Genomic DNA, 20087 nt, shown 5'->3' on the forward strand with positions numbered 1-20087 from the left:
AAGTTGTCCAGTATATATGCCCCGGGTGGAGCAGCAGAGGAACGCGGCGGACCTTTGGGGCAGCTGTTCTCTGGCCTTGACACCTGCAGTCGGCATTGGAGGCAGCGGGAGCCCCCCCCCCGGTGGAGCAGCAGAGCGCAGCGGAGCGGAGGAACACAGCGGACCTTTGGGGTGGCCGCTGACTCTGTGGAGCCTCCGTGGATGAGGGAGCCTCCTGTGGATTCGGGGAGACCTCTGTGGACCCAGGTGGACCCTGGATGCCTGGTTGGACTCGGAGGCCCTGGCAGATGCCTGATAGAACGCGGCAGTGTGTGTACGATTCTAGAGAATGCGGCAGGCCCTGGGGCGGTTTCCCTTCGTGGGAAACGGTGGACACGGCTTCCTTGGGACAGCGGTGGACCCAGGTTGACCGCAGGAGATCTTCAGTGGGCCTGGGTGGACCCTGCCAGACCCGAGAGACCCTGGCAGATCTGGACAGCCTCCACAAGGTGGCAGAAGACTGGAGATCTTGGAGGTGGAGTCCCATGGTGTGGACCAGAGGACCGCGGGCCCCTGGGTGGACCTTGTGATCTCTGGCAGGACTCTGGTGGAACACTCATAGACATCATTGGACTGGGGATTGTCGGGGTTCTCGGGCTCTGTGTCTGGGGGTCTGTGGAATGCCCGTTTGTTAGAAGCAGCAGAGTGGTTTGGTGGGTCCCTCAGAGTGAGTGTGGGCTTACCTCCGGGGGTGAGAGTACACGAAGGGAGCCCAAGATTGAATGGGGTGTGTAAGAGTACCCATCCCTGAGTGAGAGGAGGTGGGTAGGAATGGGTGGGGTGCCCCCCCCCCGTGACCAGTGAGAATGGTGGGATGGACACAGTGAGTGGATGGGGGGGTAGGCTCCAACAGCTCCGAGACCAGGAGCTGGTGCGCTGGAGGGCCTGCCTCCACCTGAGGTTGACAGGGTGGGAGGATGTGTGCATGGGGGAGGGGACTCTTGCGTTATCCCAGGGTGGCCGGTGGTTCGGGAGTGGAGGCAACTGGGCCTGGCGACTTGGGGTTGTAGGGCGGGTTTCACTATTGAGGTGGTGACGGGCCGGGGATGTTATGACGGGAACTGGAGGGCAGGCCATTTCCGGGGAAGACGCTCCTGGTGTCTGTTACCGGTAGCCTGTTCCAGCCCTCCAGGTTCATACCAGGTCCTGGTCAGCAGATCCCTGAGGGCCCTGGTCTCCGGCTACTGCTTCTGAACACCAGGTCAGTCAACAACAAAGCCCCCCTTATAAGTGACTTGATTGCAGAGGAGGGGGCAGACCTGGCATATATCACCAAGACCTGGCTGGGTCAGGAAGGGGGGGTAGCCCTTTCAGAAATGTGCTCGGCCGGGTTTCAGGTGTGGCACGAGCCGCGACACCGGGGCAGGGGAGGTGTGGTAGTTGTCATCCAAGAATCTCTAGTAGCCTTCAGGGGCACTGCTCCACAGGTAGCCAGTTGTGAGACCCTGTTTCTCAAGTTGGGCACCCGAGAACAGTTGGGAGTGTTGCTGCTGTACCAGCCTCCCTGCTGCGTGGCAACCTCCCTGCCTGAGCTTCTTGAGGCCATCTCAGGGTTGGTGGTGGAGTTCCCCAGGCTTATGGTCTTGGGGGACTTCAACCTACCTTCCCTGGGGCATGCCTTGGATGCGGCTCAGGAGTTCATGGCTACCATGGCAGCCATGGGCCTGTCTCAGATCATTCGGGACCCAACTCGAGACAGTGGCCTCACTCTGGACTTGGTTTTCTTGTCGGAGCAGTGGCAATGTGATCTGAGGGGAGAGGTAGATCTGTCCCCATTGTCATGGTCAGACCACACCCTGGTGGCCCTGAGATTCTCTTGTGCTGCCCCCCTCCGCAGGGAGGCAGGACCCATTCAATTGGTCCGCCCCTGGCGACTGATGGACCCAGTGAGGTTTTAGAAGGAGCTGGGGGTTATACCCGGGGATCTACTGCACAGTCCAGCGGAGGTCCTGGCCGCAACCTGGAATAGAGAAGTGGCCGGGGCCTTGGACAGGATCGCGCCTGTGCGGCCTCTCTTGCCCACTCAAACCCGGCACTCCCCGTGTTTTACGGAGGAACTGCGGGTTTTGAAGAGGGTGAAGAGACGCCTAGAGCGCCGCTGGAGGAAGACAAAGACTGAATCTGACCGAACAGAACCGCTATTAAGGCCTACCTTGTGGTAAGAGCGGCGAAAAGTCAACATTTCTCCGCTCTTATTGCATCCACAGAATGCTGCCCAACGGCCCTGTTTAAAATTACGTGAACATTATTAGGTGGGGGGGCTCTGTCTCCCACCTACAGGGCCATGAGGAGGAATTTGCTGAGCATCTGCAGGGTAAAATCGCTCAGATTCGGTCCAAGTTGGACTTTAAGCGTGGGGCAGAGTCTGGGGAGATGCTGAGGGAACGTACTTACCCGGTTATCTGGGAACAGTTTGATCCTGTTGGGCCTGAGGAAGTGGACAGGATCCTTCGGATTGTAAATGCCACCACGTGTCATCTAGACCCATGCCCTTCCTGGCTTGTGAAAGCAGCCCGGGAGGTGACGTGGTTGGGTCCAGGCGATGGTTAATGCACCTTTGAGGGAGGGAGTGGTTCCGGTTGCCTTTAAAGAGGCACTGGTACACCCCCTCCTCAAAAAGCCATCGCTGGACCCTACTGTCCTGGACAACTTTCATCCAGTCTCCCACCTCCCCTTTTTGGGGAAGGTGGTTGAGAAAGTGGTGGCGTTACAACTTCAGAGGATTCTGGATGAAACGGATTATCTAGACCCCTTTCAGTCAGGTTTCAGGCCAGGATATGGGACAGAGACTGCATTGGTTGCGCTTATGGATGATCTCTGGCGGGAGCAGGATGGAGGCAGTGCATCCATCCTCGTTCTTGATCTCTCAGCGGCTTTCGATACCATCGACCATGGTATTCTTCTGGGACAACTCAGGGAGTTGGGGGTGGGCGGCGTGGTTCTGCGCTGGCTCACTTCCTTCCTCCAGGGCCGGTCCCAGTCGGTGGTGATAGGAGATGAGAGATCCGACCCTCGACCCCTGCTTTGCGGGGTGCCGCAGGGTTCGGTTCTCTCCCCTCTCCTATTTAACATCTACATGAAACCGCTGGGTGAGGTCATCCATCACCACGGGATGAGGTACCATCAGTATGCTGATGATACTCAGATATATATCTCCATCCCAGGTGAAGTAAGTGATGCGGTCAATGCCCTTTCTCAGTGCCTGGGGGCTGTGGGGGCCTGGATGGGGAGCAATAGGCTTCAGCTGAACCCTGGTAAGACGGAGTGGCTGTGGATTGATGGCTCCTCGGTATCCAGGAAGTTGTCATCTTTAGTTCTGGATGGGGTTGCACTGCCCCATTCAGAACCTGTGCGTAACCTGGGGGTCCTCTTGGACTCACGACTCTTGCTCGAAGAGCAGGTGGCAGTCATGGCTAGGAGGGCCTTTGCACAACTTCAGGTTGTACGCCAGTTACGCCCTTTCCTGGATCAAGATGCCCTCTGGACAGTCACTCATGCCCTAGTCATCTCCCATATAGACTACTGCAATGCGCTCTACATGGGGCTACCCTTGAAGAGTATCCAGAAGCTTCAGTTGGTCCAAAATGCAGCTGCACGAACAGTGATGAGTGCTCCAAGATCAGCACATGTAACACCTCTACTGCATGAGCTGCATTGGGTTCCAGTTTGCTTCCGGGTCCAATTCAAGGTGTTGGTTATCACCTTTAAAGCCCTACATGGCATGGGGCCAGACTACCTGAGGGACCGTCTCATCCCTATAACATCAACCCGTCCCACCTGATCGTGCAGAGAGGGCATGTTGCGGACCCCGTCTGTAAGAGAATTTCATCTGGCGGGGTCCAGGAGGCGGGTCTTCTCTGCAGTGGCGCCCACCCTGTGGAACATTCTACCCCCCGAGGTGAGGCAGGCCCCTTCACTCCTGACCTTCCGGAGGGCCCTGAAGACCTGGTTTTGCTGCCTCGCCTGGGATGGGAAGGGCAATAGCTCTTCCTGGGGGTGGCTGGTGATGTAGAGTTCTCCAGATGGAATGGAAATCTCCCACTTGGATTTTATATTTATATTTTTATTATTTTAATATTGGTGATGTTATGATGTCAGGTTTTAAGGTGAATTTTATTGTAAACCGCCCAGAGTCCCCCTTTTAGGGGTAGATGGGCAGTGATAGAAAATGTGAATAATAAATAAATAAATAAATAAAACATCAAGTAGATTGCTGTTTTACCTGCATATAAGACCCATTTTTTATGGGTCTGATGATGCATAGTGCAATATGTTAACTTTGGTTCCTTGTGAACTTGTGAACTTGTGATTGCAATTGTGTATTGGTAATACAGACTAACTTCAGGTCCTCAGGGGTGCTGTGAGATAAATAGAAGAGGGAACACTCTATATTATGTTCAGCTGCTGGAAGAAAGACAAGATACAAATCAAGCAGCACCAATCTCTATATAGCTGTTGTTGATGGTATCACTTTGCTAACCACCTTGTCTAATCTTGAACAATTTAAGGGTTATATTTGGTTAGTACTTGTATGGGACCACCAGGAACGCCCAGAATTGTAGACTAGACTCAGAAGTTGAAAAACGTCTGGAACATGAAGTTTCATTTGGTATTGCTGCAAATAAAACTCCATGTCCATATAGTCACTAGGAGCCAAGCTGGCCTGAGGGAGTCTTTACCTACATAAATGTATGCAGCAGGGTTTCTCAACCAGAGTTCCGTGGAACCCTAGTGTTCCATGAGGTCGCTAGGGCTTCCCTGGGAGATCACAATTTATTTAAAAAATTATTTCAAATTTGGGCAACTTCACATTAAAGAGGTAAGTTTCATTATTTTTAGTCTAAGAACATTTAGTGCATATATACAGGCTTACACATGAAACAAATATAATTTTGTAACTTCTGGCCTATTTTTGAGCCTGAATATGCAGGGGTTACTTGAGGCCTGAAAAATATTTCAAGGGTTCCTCAGGGTCAAAAGGTTGAGAAAGGCTGGCATACAGAATTGGTCTTAGACAGGGCATTACTTCCAAGTATGTGTGAATAGAAATGTAGACTAAATGATTAAGTATAGCAGCCTACAGTAGTGAGAGGAAGTTTGTGGATCCTTTAGATCTGTTTCTGCAGTACTGTGAACTACAATGTGATCTAAGTTTCATCTAAGTCCTATTAATAGATAAAAATGATTCTGGTTAAACACCCAAAACAATGGATGATGTGATGGTTTTATTGGACACATTAACCCAACATGGTCTTTGTTAGATAATGTATGGAAGCCTAGCATGATCAGTTATCTTAAGGGGAGTGATAGCCATTTCTCACATCATCATGAGCAGACAACTTGATAATCAGCTGTGTAAAAGCTCCCATCCAAAAGAGTGACTTATTAACATATAAGCAGGAGAAAAAGGCCCAGGAATTTGAACCGTAACTTCACTATAAATAGAACTTGCATTTGATACACAGCAGTTGCTAGAATCTTTTTCTAATGGCTAATTAAGCTATTCCACAATAAACCTGTTGTATTAGGAACTCTTGTACGCTTGAAGGTGTGTTTGTTTCCAGCCAAGCTGAGAAAACCATGAAAATGGGGGTAAATTGAGTTAGATAGTCCAAACAATTAGATGACAATCAGCTGTGAGTTTGAGGGCCCTCCCCAGTAGAAAGAACATGTTATTTTTTAATTTATTCTATTTATATATTTTTATTTATTTATTAGATTTATATTGGTTCCCAATGCTAGTTATCTGCTCTTTGCAACACAGATCTGTGAAAGTAAATCATGCCACTCTCAAAAGAGATGTCTGTGGACCTCAGAAAAAGACTCACTGATGCTCATGAGGCTGGAAAAGTCTACAAATTATTGTGAAAAACTTAACCTTCAAAGAAACAGTGTAGAAATTGGGAAACATACAGTACATCATTGTAACTCTTCCCAAGAGTGGTCATCTGACAAAATCATCCCAAGAACAAGACGCAGCATCCCAGGTAAAAGCAAAAGATCTGCAGGACACTCTTGCATTCTCTGATGTCAGTGTTCCTAAGTACAAAATAAACCTGAACAAGAGTAGTGTGCATGGAAGGATACTAAGGAGGAAACTGCTAAACTATAGAAATCACATTGCTGCCTGTGGTCTGAATTATCTAGCAGGCTGTTGGAACAAGCTCTGTGAACAGATGGGGCAAAAATGAAACCTCTTGGTTTTAATGAGATGTGTTGTTTGAGGAAATGAAAGTGCATTCCAACAAGAGAAATTCCTATGTGAAGTATGGCAGTGGGAGTACACGGACTGGGCCTGCTTTGCACGCTCAGGACCTAGGTGGCTTATAATCACTGAGGGAAACAATTAATTTTGGATTGTATTGACTGGCAAATTTACAGGAAAATATTATCCATTTGAAGACATTTAACTGGTGGAGGCAGTTTAAAGGTACATAGGTCATGCAGCACAACCATGATTCTAAATACACAAGAAGAGAATAGCTGAAGCAGAAGAAACGTTGCATTCTTGGAATGGCTGTGCCAAAGTCCTGATTTTAACCCATGTGGCATGGACTTGAAGTGAGCAATTATGCAAGGCAATCCCAAAATACCAATGAATTGAAACAGTTATGTCAATGGGAATTGCCCAAAATATCTCCAAGCCAATGTGCAGGATTGATCAACTAATGAAGAAACTTTTGACTGAAATTATCTCTGCTTACTTTTTCCAAAAAAGACAATGAATGTTGACTCTGTGTGTTCAATAAAGCCATAATACAGTGCACTGTTTTGGATGTTGTTTGTTTACCCAGAATGTTTGTATTAATTTAAAGAACTTTGATGAACCTCAGATCATATTATAGACCACAATACTACAGAATTATGGCTAGTTCTAAAGGGTTCCAAAAATTCCAATTAGTATAAGAATAAAGGCGGGATAGAAAAAAAAATAAAAAAAAAATTGTGGTTTTGTTGTTAATATGTAATATTACCTTCAGGACACATTTAATTAGATTACTAGATCATCCCTCCAAATATACCTTTTTCAGTAATATTTATAACAATTTCACTAGTAATGTGCCAAGATGGTATAATGTGGTTATAATATTGGAAGAAGTCAGTGGAACTTAAAGATGTTTATTACTTTCTAAGATACTCTTAGATAAAGATACTTATCTGTCTTCACACTTTCTTAGATATAGGTATTTATCACTTTCTAAGCAATTCTTCCAATAGAAGGTTGGGGTGTGCACAAACAGAAAATGATTCATTCTGAACTCAGTCCAAAGCATTGTTACTCTAAACATCCGGGTTCTTTACTGAAACAGGATTCCAGAATGTTTTTACAGGACAAACAGGGCAAGGCTGCTGTCTATCATTCCCTCTCCCGCTCTCCATGTTTTTTGTGCCTATCTACTCCACCACATTCCCTCCCTTTCTCCTTCCCTCACCTGTGGCCACTAATGTGCCCACAGGGTATATCTCATTAATTGGTTTTTCCATCTCTGCTACCTTCCCAGCTTCTTCCTTCCGTTGTTGCTCCCACTGCTGTTTTCCTGACCTGGCCTATCCTCAGTGGTTTAAACCAACTAGTTTGGTCTGATTCTTGTGAATCAGATGTTAAATTCTTCCTCGGAAGAAAGGGAGTACAGCAGGCTCAGGTTGAACACAGAGCTCATGATATTCAGCAGTAGGCCTGGGCTGCTTGCCTCAGGAACAAAGCCAGTCCAGCACACCTGCCAAGCTGGAGAAAAAGGAGGCACTGAGGCAGAACTGGTTGTTGCTTAATTTAGGTAACCCGTCTGTGCTTATGTCTGTGCATGCTATCATTAAGGAAACCCTTCAAAGTTGGCCTTTTCCCGCTCTTACCTCCTCAACAATTGCTGCCCAGAATACTGTAAAGCCCTTCAGCCAGAACCCAAAGCAAAACAACCCTATTTCATTTCCATGCACTGATTAAAAACACGTAAACATCCAGGCACAGACCAGCCGCTCTATGCAAAGAACCGTCCGTGGAAGGAGCCATTTACCCATCTCTAGTTTCGTTTAATCAAAGAAAAAGATCTGAAGGCTAGAAAATTGCATACCACCCTGGTAAATGCCTTGCTGACTCCTTTCATCGCAATCAAAGGCATTTAGATAAGCGATCCCTCCGTTTTCACCTACTAGGTAGGCAAATCAGTAGGATAATAAAGTCTCGAATCAAATGTATTGCACAGATAGTCTCAAAGAAGACCGATTAGCCCTTCAGCATTAGGGCCTCTACTCCAGAGCATAACAGCATAAGAGATCTTCACAAGGCTTGTGAAGAAATAAAAAATGTTGAATAATGACCTCAGTTTCAGATTATTAAGCCCCAACCTCTACTAGAGAGCGTATCGCGAGACTATGTCACTGGCGCCTAGTGCGTCATTGGTAATCGTTGAACTCAGGTCGATACGCGAGTTTCTGCGCAGCCTCTCTCGAAAACTACATTTCCCATTAGAGCTTGGAGACCAACGCGGGGTGACTAGATAGATGCACCAGACGGGTCGCGGCTTGGTGACGAAAAATTGTACGGGCGTGTGCCCTCTGGTTGGTTGGGAGAGGAGGAAGGAGGGGGAATCTCGAGCGAGCTAGACGGTGACGGGGGAAAGGGAGGAGAAAGTGGGGCGGTAGGGACGGATTCGGCGCGCGCGCGCGCCAGCCAAACCCAGAGGGAGGCATCCCGTGAGGGCGCGAGGCCGGCTGCGCGGTGCGAGGCATCGCCATAGAGACAGTGACAGCACAGAACGGGATTGGGGGCGAGAGGAAGAGGAGGGGGGAAGAGTGAGAGAGGAGCGCGCGCGGCGGGGGCCGGGCCGGGCCAGGCCGGGCCTTGCCTCTGTTTGCGCCGCGCGCCAAGGGTGGGTGGGAGGAAGACTTCAATAGATACCAACATGGATTCAGGGGAAAGCGGAGGCGGCGGGGGCGGCGGGAAGATCCGGACGCGGCGGTACCATCTGGCAGCGGCCTCCTCGAAGCCTTATCCGAGAAACAAGCAGGTGAGAGGCCGCCGCGGGAGAATGGAATCCGTGGGGACGGCGGTGTGGGGGAAGGAGGGAGAGGAAGCGACCGCCAGCCCCCGGAACTGCCGGGGAGACTCACGCGCCTTCCCCCGCCCGGGGGAAGTCGCCGTTGTCGGCCTGAGCGGGAGCCAGGACACGTTCTGGCCGGACGGGCTGCGAACGCCGGGAGGAATGAGCGTTTTCCTCCCTCAACCGGAGGACGGGGAGAAAAGCCCCGGAGCGACCGCGCGTGTGTGAGAGAGAGAGAAATCGTGAAGGAAACAATAATTGCTACTGTACAACTTAAATCCAGGGAATGGGGAATACTGCGGGAAAGGGATTTCAGTCTTGGAGGCACCATCACGGTTATGAGATAGCTCGAGAGAGAGAGAAAGCTTCCTCGGAATCACTTTTTCCCGCTTTTGTGCGAATTTTGACTAGTTTTTAGAGACGCTCTAGACTAGCATTATTTCCCTTTCGCACTTTTTTTTGTTTTTGCAAAATCCTTTCCTGCACGTGGCATAGGGCAAAAACATGTGCGTTGGTACAGTGTCTGGAATTGGTTTGATTTCATTGGTAGATTTTTTTTTAAAGAGATCTGGTTAGGTAGTTTTATAAAAACAAAAGTCAGCATAGTATTTGTAATCTACAAAGTAGGTTTTTATTTTCTATTTAACAAAAGCAAACCGATTTTATACCATTTTTTAAAAAGATTGGAAAAAATCATCAAAGCCATTAAATTGGCTTTTCATAGTTTGAGACTTGCATATTCTAAAACAAATAAAATTTAAATAGATGTTTTAGATCTCTTGTAAAGTTCATAGGATTCTGAGTTATGTTTATTTTGTTAAAATATATGCACATTACATTTTTTATTCATTGTCTGGACAAATGAATAATGCTGATTTGTACACTGGAGCTATTTAGTGTGTGAATGTGGCAGAATTAAAACATTTGGAAAAACATTTAACTGGACTTAACAAAAATAAATTAGTTGGTGCATATTTGGAGGGGGGCTGTGAGTTTAATTGTCAGGCTTGTGCAATCCTATTTCAGCTTAACTTCGTTTTAAAAAAATGTCACAATGACATGAGCATGAATAAATTAAATAAAAATAATTATGTATAAAATTAAAAACCATATGACTTTTCTAAATACCACAATACAGTTTTATTACAGAAAGGTTTGCAGCATGAAGATTCTTGCCATCTAACACGGTGGCGGAAAAAGGAAAAGTTGTAGTCACTAATGTGAATAGACATAAACTAGGGTATACTTGGAGAGCTAAGGACAACCTGTCAGAAGTGCTGGACTAGATTAACCGGTTGATGGCCTGATTTCTTATGAGACTGCTTCCTGTGTTCCTGTCATCATTACCATCCATGAAATCTTTTTTCTGTATACAACGCTTAACAGTGTCTGTTTCACTATGTTATGCAGTTGTTTTAATTGATCTATTTTAGATTAATGTTTGATTTAAAGACTGTAGGGTTTTTTCCCCCTGAATTTTAACTTTATAGGCTGTAATTTCAAATGTTGCCTTGATGATGAAGAAGGCAAATTTAGGAATACATTTCTGTGTCTTTCCAGAGGAAAAAGGTCCCAGTAAAAATTGTCAGATTATTTCTTACTTATTTCATAGAACCATAGCCTGATTTTCAGAATAAATAATTTCAGAGTGCATTGCAAATTTTTGAAACACAAGGGCAGTAATCATGATGTAAAGATAATGAACCATATGTCTTATTAATAATTAAATATAGCGAGCAGGAAAAATCCCATACAGAGTCTGTTACTGAGATTAAAAATACTATGTTCCACATGAAATTTCTTGAACTTGGGTCTCTTGAAAACAATAAGACATGTTAGTCAGTTCCAATGGACCCAAAGTCACATGAAATATGAACATCGAAATTTATGGAGTTTGATGGGACTTGCACCTACTTCATGGGAAGTTTAGATTGCCTTCCTTGATCAAGATCCAATGTATTGCTTTAAAGTCAGTTGGTTTTAAGTTACTCAGAGTGGTATTTATTTACTTCCTGTACTTAAGTGTAATATTATATGTACTAAAAATGTGGCAAAAATGGTCAGCATTTAACAAGGAAGGCCTAAGTGAAGAGAGGTCATCAATAGGTTCCTTAAAGATCTAAGAATGCTTCTTGAATTTCACTCCAGAATACAAAAAGCATCTCAGGGAAACCTGCCTGCAAATAAATGCAAGATAGCAGCATGCCAACCTTGGCATAGGCAGTAGACTCGTCTTTATGATCAGTGAATGACTGACCAAGTCTCTAATAGCAAGAGAGCTCTGTCAGGTATCCTGATCTGTAGTAGTTGGCATACTATCTGAAACTAGTAAAAGATCCTCCTGATCCTAGAGGTCCCTCAGGCATCCAGTTTAGTGATGACTCCAAGAGCATCTCTAAACTACGTATTTATCCTTTTAGTAGGAATTCTTCTCTTATCTGGGAATAACCTGCACACAAGATCTCATGGCTTCTCAAATTCAGACTTATTTCTCGTATCCAGCTCATTACTTCATCCAGAGACTTAGTTCATCACTTTTGCTACTGTTATGGAGAAGGATACCAGAGCGTCATCAGTATATTCATTTCACCTAGTCCTAAAACTCCTGATAACTCTCCCCAGTTATTTTTTATAGATGTTAGATAGCATTAGGGATAAAATAGTGCCTTGTGATAGGCCCAGTAAGCAGTTAGGGTGCAGAGGCCTACTCACCATTGAGAGACCTTTCTCTCAAGGAAGTAGGAGTCAAACTATTGTAGTAGGGTACCTCCAACTAAAAAATTAGCCAGAATCATTATTATTAAAAATTTGTACGAAGTAAAAACAGAAAAAATAACAATAAAGACAGAGGAGCAAAAAGATGATAGAACTGGGCAATAATCAAAAAAAACATATACACACTACAGTTGTCCTAACAGCCAGGAACCACGCTGAGACAAGGAGTAGGTCTCTAGTGTTTTATTACTGCTACATAACAGAAAATCCTAACAAACTGAAGAAGCGTGGGAAAAACCCAGACATATAAACCCCAAAGGCTAAGGCGGGCCCGATCTGTGTCTCTTTGAATGGCTACCTAATTCCTCAGTACTACACATGCGCTTTACAGCCTGGATGGGAGCCCCCTGCTCGCCATCCTTACTCATGACATCAGTACTCAGAAGGGACTTCAGCCACCCTATCCAAAAACCTGTGCAAAGAGCTAGGTTTCAAGGCCCTCTGAAACACCAGTAGGGTGGAGGCCATCCAAATCTCAGAGGGAACCTCATTCCAGAGGGCAAGTGTGTTTCTAAGATCCTGATAGATGGCTTTGTTTAGTAGAGGAACAGAGCATGCTGACTTTGCCATATCAAATCGGCCAGGCAGATGTTATGGGAAATAGGTGGTTCCTCAAGTAATCAGGCCTTATGACCAGCACCTGGAAGCAAGCTTGCAATCCATGCAGCTCCGGAAGTAGGGGTGTTGCATGGGCATTCCAAGGCAGTCCATCACTGCCCGCACTGCTGCATTCTGGACCAGATAAAGCTTCCGGGTGGTATTCAAGGGCAGCCCCATATAGAGCATGTTGTAGTAGTCAGGCCACAAGGTGACCACGTGTGAGAGACTGATGGGCTTCCTGATCTAGGAAAGGGTGCAGCTGGTGCACCAGATGAAGCTGGGCAAAGAATTTTCTGGCCACAGCTACTACCTGCTCATCAAGAAGGAGTTGTGAGTCTGGGATGATTGGACACCACTCTTGCTATTCCATCCAAGGTTAAAGATGGAACATCTCCACATCTGTCTGTCCCCACCCCCACCCCCCAAACACCAACCCCGACTGGAACTGGCCACAGAGAAAGGAAGAGAACCACGGTAAAACAGTGCCCGCTATCCCCAACCCATGGAGCCAGCTCAGAAGGCTCCTGTGGTTGACAGTATTGAAAGCTTCAGAGTGATCAAGGAGTACTAGGATGGATGCACCACTTCCATCCCAGCTCTGCCACAGTTCATCTATAAACGCAACCAAAGTTGTCTGTATTAAATCCTGTCCTGGAACATGACTGAAACATGTCTAGATAATCTGCTTCCTCCAGATGATCTGCAATGAGTGATCATATCAGATGTAACTGAGGAATCAACAGGATCACATTCCTTCTATCTCTCTCCCACAAGAGATCATCTGTGAGGGTGACCATAACTGATTCTGTTCATCAACCAAGCCTGAATCCAGACTGCAAAAGGGTTGAGATAATTGGCCATTTTCCAATAATGTCTGCAACTGTACAAACAGCATCCTCTCAAGCATCCAAAGGGGGATATTTGTTTCTGGGCAGTAATTGATGTAATTCTCTTGCTTGAGAGAGTGTTTCTTTAGGAGTGGGTTGGCCATTGCCTCTTTTCCATAAGAACCTTATATAGGTTATATTTGCACTGATCAGTAAAATAGTTACAGGTAGTCCTCTATGACCATTTGTTCAGCAACTGTTCAAAGTTATGACAGTGCTGAAAAATGTACTTATGACTGGTCCTGAAGTTACAGCCGTTGCAGCACCCCCCATGGTCATGTGATCAAAATTCGGGTACTTGGCCCGCCTATACTTAGGACCACAGAGGCACTTCAACTCCACCCACCCGCCTATCTCCCCCATCTCTGCCCTTTTGGCTGCCCTGCACCCTGCCTTCAACGCTTGCTACTCTGCTGTTCAGGGGCTTCTTGGCGTGCCATGGTTCTGAGTCTGCAAGAAGCCTCAGCCACCCCAGTCTCAGCCGTGGAAGCTGCTGAGACTGTTTGCAAGGCTTTCTCCTTCGTCCTGCAAAGCCCCAGAGCCCCAGCATGAAGCCCAGCCCCAGCCTGGCCCATCAGTGCAGTGTAAAGAGGCTTCTTGGTGCAAAAGGCCAGGCCAGGCATGCCTCTTCAGCAGCAGGAGGAAGAAGACAGCGTAGATCAGCTGGGGTGGCAAAGCACAGCACAGGGGTCTCAGAATGCAGGGTGGCGAGGGCAAATGGGACTGGTCGGGTGGTTGAGGCTTCCAGGGGCAGCTTCGTGCTATGGCTCAGGGGCTCCTTACAGCCCCAGAGCCACGGTGTGCCAAGAAGCCCCTGAACCATGCAGTTCTGGGGCTGCTTGCTGCCCCGCAAGGCAGGGTGCAGGTTGGCCAAAAGGGCATAGATGGGGGGGAGATAGGTGGGTGAGGGGATTTGGAGGCAATCCCTTACCTTACTGAAGCTTGGGGCTGGGAGGGACCAAGCCTGGAATGGCTTGGATTGGGGTGGATCCTCAGCTAACAATTGGTGGAATTTGCTTAATGACAGCAATGGAGATTGCCATCGCTAAGCAATGAGGTCATGTAACATTGCATTTTGCAACTACATTGCTTAGTGACAGAAATTCTGGTCCCAATTTTGGTCATAAGTCGAGGACTACTTGTATTTCAAAAGGTTTTTCAGTTTGGGTGATGGCTAGACCACTTGAGTTCCTAATGGGCAGTGAGTTCAAGTATGTATTAAAATAATAAACCAATCACTTCAGTATAGCTTTTTGATGGCATCATCATCCAAGTTGAAAAAACATTAGGTTGCATGTTATGTTTCTACTAACAATAAAACAAAACATGAAGTAACATTCTGCAATGGATTTCTAAGACTTCATTTCAGTCAGTTTTAATTTTAATGATCTTCACTGTACTACAGGTAGTCCTCACTTAACCATTTTTTAGTGATGGTTCGGACTTGCGATGATGCTGAAAAAACAACTTATGACTGGTCCTCACACTTACAACCATCGCAGCGTCCCTGCAGTGATGTGATCGTGATTTGGGCACTTGGCAACCAGTTCGCATTATGAGCGTTGTAGTGTCCTGTGGTCACATGATGGCCATTTTCGACCTTCCTGGCTGGCTTCTGGCAAGCAAAATCAATGGGGAACTGCATGATTTGTTTAACGACTACATGGTTCACTTAATGATTTGCTTAACAACCGCTAGGGGAGAGGTGGTAAAATTGGGTCAGATTTGCTTAGCAACCGAAATTCTAGTCCTAATTGTGGTCGTTAAGCGAGGACTACCTGTATGTTTTAAACTAGGAATAGGCAGTCTGTGGGCTACATATGATTCCTGTCATCCCCTTCTGTGGAGCTCTCTCCAACCATTTTGCTGAGGAAAAAGCACCATAACTTTATGTCTTACAGTTCCACCCCATGAGTTTTACCAGAACGCATAGGTCTGTGGTATTAAGGCAAGCCGCACTGCGTTGGTATGGCATTATACTCTCTAGTGTTGTTTGTATAATAAATCAGCCTGGACTGTTCTGTTAGCATAGTAACATGAATGCGGCAATTGGTTGTCTGAAAATAGTACTTAAAATCAGATTTTAAATCATGATTAAAATCTCATCACGATCTTTGGAAAAAGATGAGAATCATTTAGACCACTCAGAATATACCTGGTTTAATAACTTTTCCATTTCTTGTAATGAAATGAAAGCTTTTCCACAAAATATCACTCTCCAGGTTTTAAAATTACTGACTTGTCAGAGCAAAAAGATTAGTTAAGTCTTTCGATTCTGAAACTATTTCTAAAAATAATTTTCCAGTATTAGTTTATGTCCATAATAAAGTTATCGTTAATCTGATAATTTGGGCTAAAGCTTTGAGAGTCTTATTTCTATTTTGGAACATATATTTGTAGATATTAAATATGTAACTTTGAAACAGCTGGTTTTTGAGTTTTCTTAGTGGACCATAGTAGAATTTTTGCTTTTACACATACTTGTCAAATTTTGAATTCTTGTTTTATTGGAATATTGGAAATTGATTTTCATGCAGTGGTTCTGATATCATTCTGTACTATGCTTCATCTGTTTGGAATTAGATCTGAAGTACAGATGCCTTCTTGTTTAGAAGCACCATTTGAATGGAATGACAATGACTAGGAAACTTAACTGCAGGGTTATGCTGTGCTTCAGTTTTGAAACCAGGAAATTTTCAGGGTATATGGGGCATGCATATAAGCACTTTTGGGCAACCTCTTAACAAAATCTGTATTTTCCCAGCTGCAAGGGTAGCCATGCGATCTCTAGAAAGATGCATCTGTTTTAGGGAGTTCTTAGGTAGGTGCTGTGTAAGCATCCTTGTGTACTCCAAACCTCTTTTTGCCTTCAAATCAGAAGTGTTAGTCACATGAGTGCTGTTGATCTAATGAACAAAATAGAAGAAGATAGCTCTTGCTGAATGCATCTCTTATGAATGCATCTTAGATACAGTGGAAAAAAGCAAGCATTCTTAATTTGACAGTATGACAATTACAGTTTTAGTTAAGGTTAAAGATCTTTACTAGTACTAGTGTGCTACTTGGTAATGTGACACCTCTAACAAAGAACCTGAAAAGCTACGGAATAATAGTTCATAATTGGTTCAGAAAGGATATTCTTCAAAAAGAGCTGCTTGGCATATGGAATAAAAACAGTTCAGCCATGATACCTTAGTTTTTCTAATCCTAATCAAACAGAAATTACATATGTTTATTTATTTGAAATACAAATGTGTTAGCCAGAGTTTGGGGGGGAAAGAGAGGAATTAATGGAAGAGGATCAGCAATATTTTTCATTTAGGTTATTGATATATTTGGTACTGATTAATCACTTCCCCAGCCTGGTCTTTTACAACAAGCTTAATTACATTTTGACTAAAGACTTTTTAATCTTGATGCTCTTGAGCTTATTCTGGAATGGTTTATTATACATGATACTTGTGTGTTATATCTGGTTTAATTCTCAAAAGATTGCCTAGGTTGAGATATCTGTGAACGCTATATAAGTAATTATTTCAGCTTTAGTGACCTTGAATTAGGAAAGTTATAACATATTTCGTCCATACTTTTAGTGAATTGTTTGCCTAATATTATTTCTATGAAAAGGAACTAATAACAGAAAGTACTGAATTTGAATTAGGTATAATACAGCTCGCGTATAATAAAAAGTGCTGTGTTAGTGAATTGTATATTTGAGATAGACTCATATCACTATAATATTACTAAAATAAGATGCTGCTTGATTATTTTGATCTTTTTTTTTTCTGGTACTGCCAAGTGTTGGAAATGTGGGGAACTTAACATTACTTGGCTTAACATGATAATGGAAAAGTGCCAGTAAATTCTGGATGGAAGTCAGACATTAAATAAGAACGCACAAGCTTGATCTTGACTTACATTTTGTTCATTAGTGACTTGGCAGTTTTATTTTCTTTCCAGGATTCCCAAGGAAGTGATTTAAAAACAATCTTGAAAGTAAAGAATAAAATAATTCAAAGATGGGTGATTAAGAACATCATAAAAATCTGCCCAAGGTATTTGGTCTTATGAAGATTGGATGATGGCAATGCACTGTGGATATGTATGTCTAGAATCTTTCACCAGTCCAGAACCTTTATTAGAGATGGTTTTGGGTGGCATATGCATGTGATTGCCTAGTCCCCAAATTAATGCATCTAAAGCCATAAACATAATAGGAATAGAGTATCTTGAGGACCATTTTCTGAATATGCTTGAACTGAAATGCTCTCCTTTTCATTCTGTCAACATCTGAGATGCTATTAATGGGGCCACAGAACCTGAAACTCCCTGCCTGTGGAGACCCACTTCACTATTATTTAATATCTTGTGAAGGTCACTTTGATTTTAATTTTTATTAGCAGCTAAGTATATATTAACTGTTAACATAGATAAATATTAATTAAACTTACTGTATAAACAAAGTCATTTTCATCTGCTACTAAAAAGATGTTAGCTGGGATGGCAAGCAAGCTTCCCTTGAGAGAACAGTCAAAGCCAGATAAACAAAAATCCCATCCACATGAAGTCAGGGAAGGGAATCTATAAGAATTCTGATGTTGATTTTAAAAAGTTTCATTTAGAGCAGGGATCACTTTAAATGAAGAAGTGTGTATTCTTTTTTCAATGAACAAAAATGGCTTTATGTCATGAAACAGTTTTCCCTTATGATGGTCAATATTATTTAAAATCTATAGCATATAACATTACTCAGTATTAACAGCCCATACTTGAATTAATAAATGCAAATAGGAAATAGGGTTGGATGAACTAAAGAAATTAATAAATGCAGTAGTCTTCACTAAGAAATATAACTTTTATTCGTTTTTCTTTTTTTTCCAAAATTCTTAAAGCCAAACATTTATGAAAATGTGAGATAATGTTTTTAAGAGATTGAACAAGTCTTTAAGTAACGTAGTTGAGTGCTTGTTGGCCTGGGCTTGCTTATTCTTTTACAAATGCCTCATATAGCTGTAACTTACATATACACAAATAGTGTTTATCTCTTTGCTGAAGATTTTCAAATTTTGTCTGGCTATAATGGCCAGCAAAATATTTGAGAGTATTTCTGTTCTAAATTACAAAGACTTATTCTTTATTTTATATTTTGACTTCTTCAAATGTAGTCATATTGCCATGGTTCCAAGATATTGGGGAAGGTTGTGGGGAATAAGTTTTGAAATTGCTGGTGGAATCACAGAACAGAAAAAAATGGGTAGAAAGCTCACCCCACAGCACAAACGTGGTTCCAGAACAGTTCTGAGTTTTTTAAATATTTAACAGAAGGAGAATAGCAAAAATCCATCCTAGAATTTTTTTCAAGAATACCATTACAGAAGGAAGAAAGTCCATAGAAGTGTCATTGTAGTTTGAAGTTACCCTGGTATGGGAAATATCATTATTCTTCCCAACTCTTAAGAATGAGGGAAAACTAAGAGTTTTTCACATTTATTAAAGAGTTGGAAGATATAACAATATGTATCTAACAGTATAAAGGACTAGGTGTTGGACTAGGAATGGGAAGACTTAGGTCTTAGGGATCCATGGAAGTTACTTGGTGAATTTGGACCAGTCACTCTCTTTTAGCCTACTCTACCTTATAGTGTTGTGAGGTAAAATAAGAGAAGGGAATGCTACATGTGCCACCTTGAGCTCCTGAATGAAAGTTCAAATATAAATATAATAAGTAATCATGATGAGAGGAATTGTTCTGTACATTAAGGCTATTTCTGTGTTAGCTGTTGAGAAACATTTATAGGTATATTAGTTAATGGCAGAATTTGAAACATCAATATTACTGGGATAAAAATTGTAACAGACTTCTAAAAAATTTTTAGGAAATAATTTTGGGTTTGCTACCTCAGGTTTCTTGGCACTTCTAGAAATAGCTGCTAACTAAAGGAAGTTTTGTAGTTGAATAGTCTGAACTATGTAATAAAGCTTCCAATTTACAACTACATTTTCTTGATTTCCCATAGGGAATTATGAATATTGTGAAGGAATCTGTAAAAAGCATTGTTCCAACTTGGCTACAGAGATATTTCAGACAAAATGAAGAGACATCTCCAAATGAGCAAAGAAATCTGGAGGAGGATATAAACTACCATCCTGCCTTTGCAGATGACATCACTGATAATACTCTTGAGATAGATGGTCGAATCACACCTGAGCCAACAAGAATTACTTTAGGAGGTGGGTTGCAGATTTTCTCCAACCATTATAAATTGTGTTAGAGATTTTGCTAAATTTTCAGATTGACATATTATGGTGACATATTATGGAATGCTCTTTTATAATTGCCAGCATCTTCAGATTACATTTTATGGTAAACCTAATTTAACAATAGTTATTACCATAAACGACTTTTTATGTCCAGCATTTTAAGCAACAGAAGAAGATAGTAAGACAGCATAGGTCCTTTCTTGTCTTGTGCATTTTTGTATTCATTATTTAATCAAAAATAATTATTTGATAGATTTTTAGTATCCAGCGCACTGTATGCCAAGAACTGAACAAAGACGTTCAGTTTATACATCAGTTGACTTATATTTTAAATAGAAATGTCCCCCTATATCAATACTAGGCAATAGTATCATTCTTATTATCAGAACCCTGCATATGGGATGTGCTCTGACCCTAAAAATAGCTTACTGGGGAACTGATGGTGGGAAGAGACAGAAGAAATTAGCTCAACCTCCTTTCACAGAAA

General features: G+C 43.3%; 1 protein-coding gene across 1 annotated transcript in view; it reads left to right on the forward strand.

Moving 5' to 3' along the window:
• The first annotated feature begins 8922 nt into the window (after positions 1-8922).
• Positions 8923-20087, forward strand: part of NUP153 (nucleoporin 153) — a 45300-nt gene continuing 34135 nt past the window's right edge. The window contains exons 1-2 of the mRNA XM_063298906.1: positions 8923-9044; positions 19357-19570. Of these exons, the coding sequence (XP_063154976.1) occupies positions 8940-9044; positions 19357-19570 (319 nt within the window). The 5' untranslated portion in view covers positions 8923-8939. The remainder of the gene's footprint in view (positions 9045-19356; positions 19571-20087) is intronic.

Source organism: Candoia aspera, chromosome 3 (assembly GCF_035149785.1).
Source record: "Candoia aspera isolate rCanAsp1 chromosome 3, rCanAsp1.hap2, whole genome shotgun sequence".
NCBI classification, from domain to species: Eukaryota; Metazoa; Chordata; class Lepidosauria; order Squamata; family Boidae; genus Candoia; species Candoia aspera.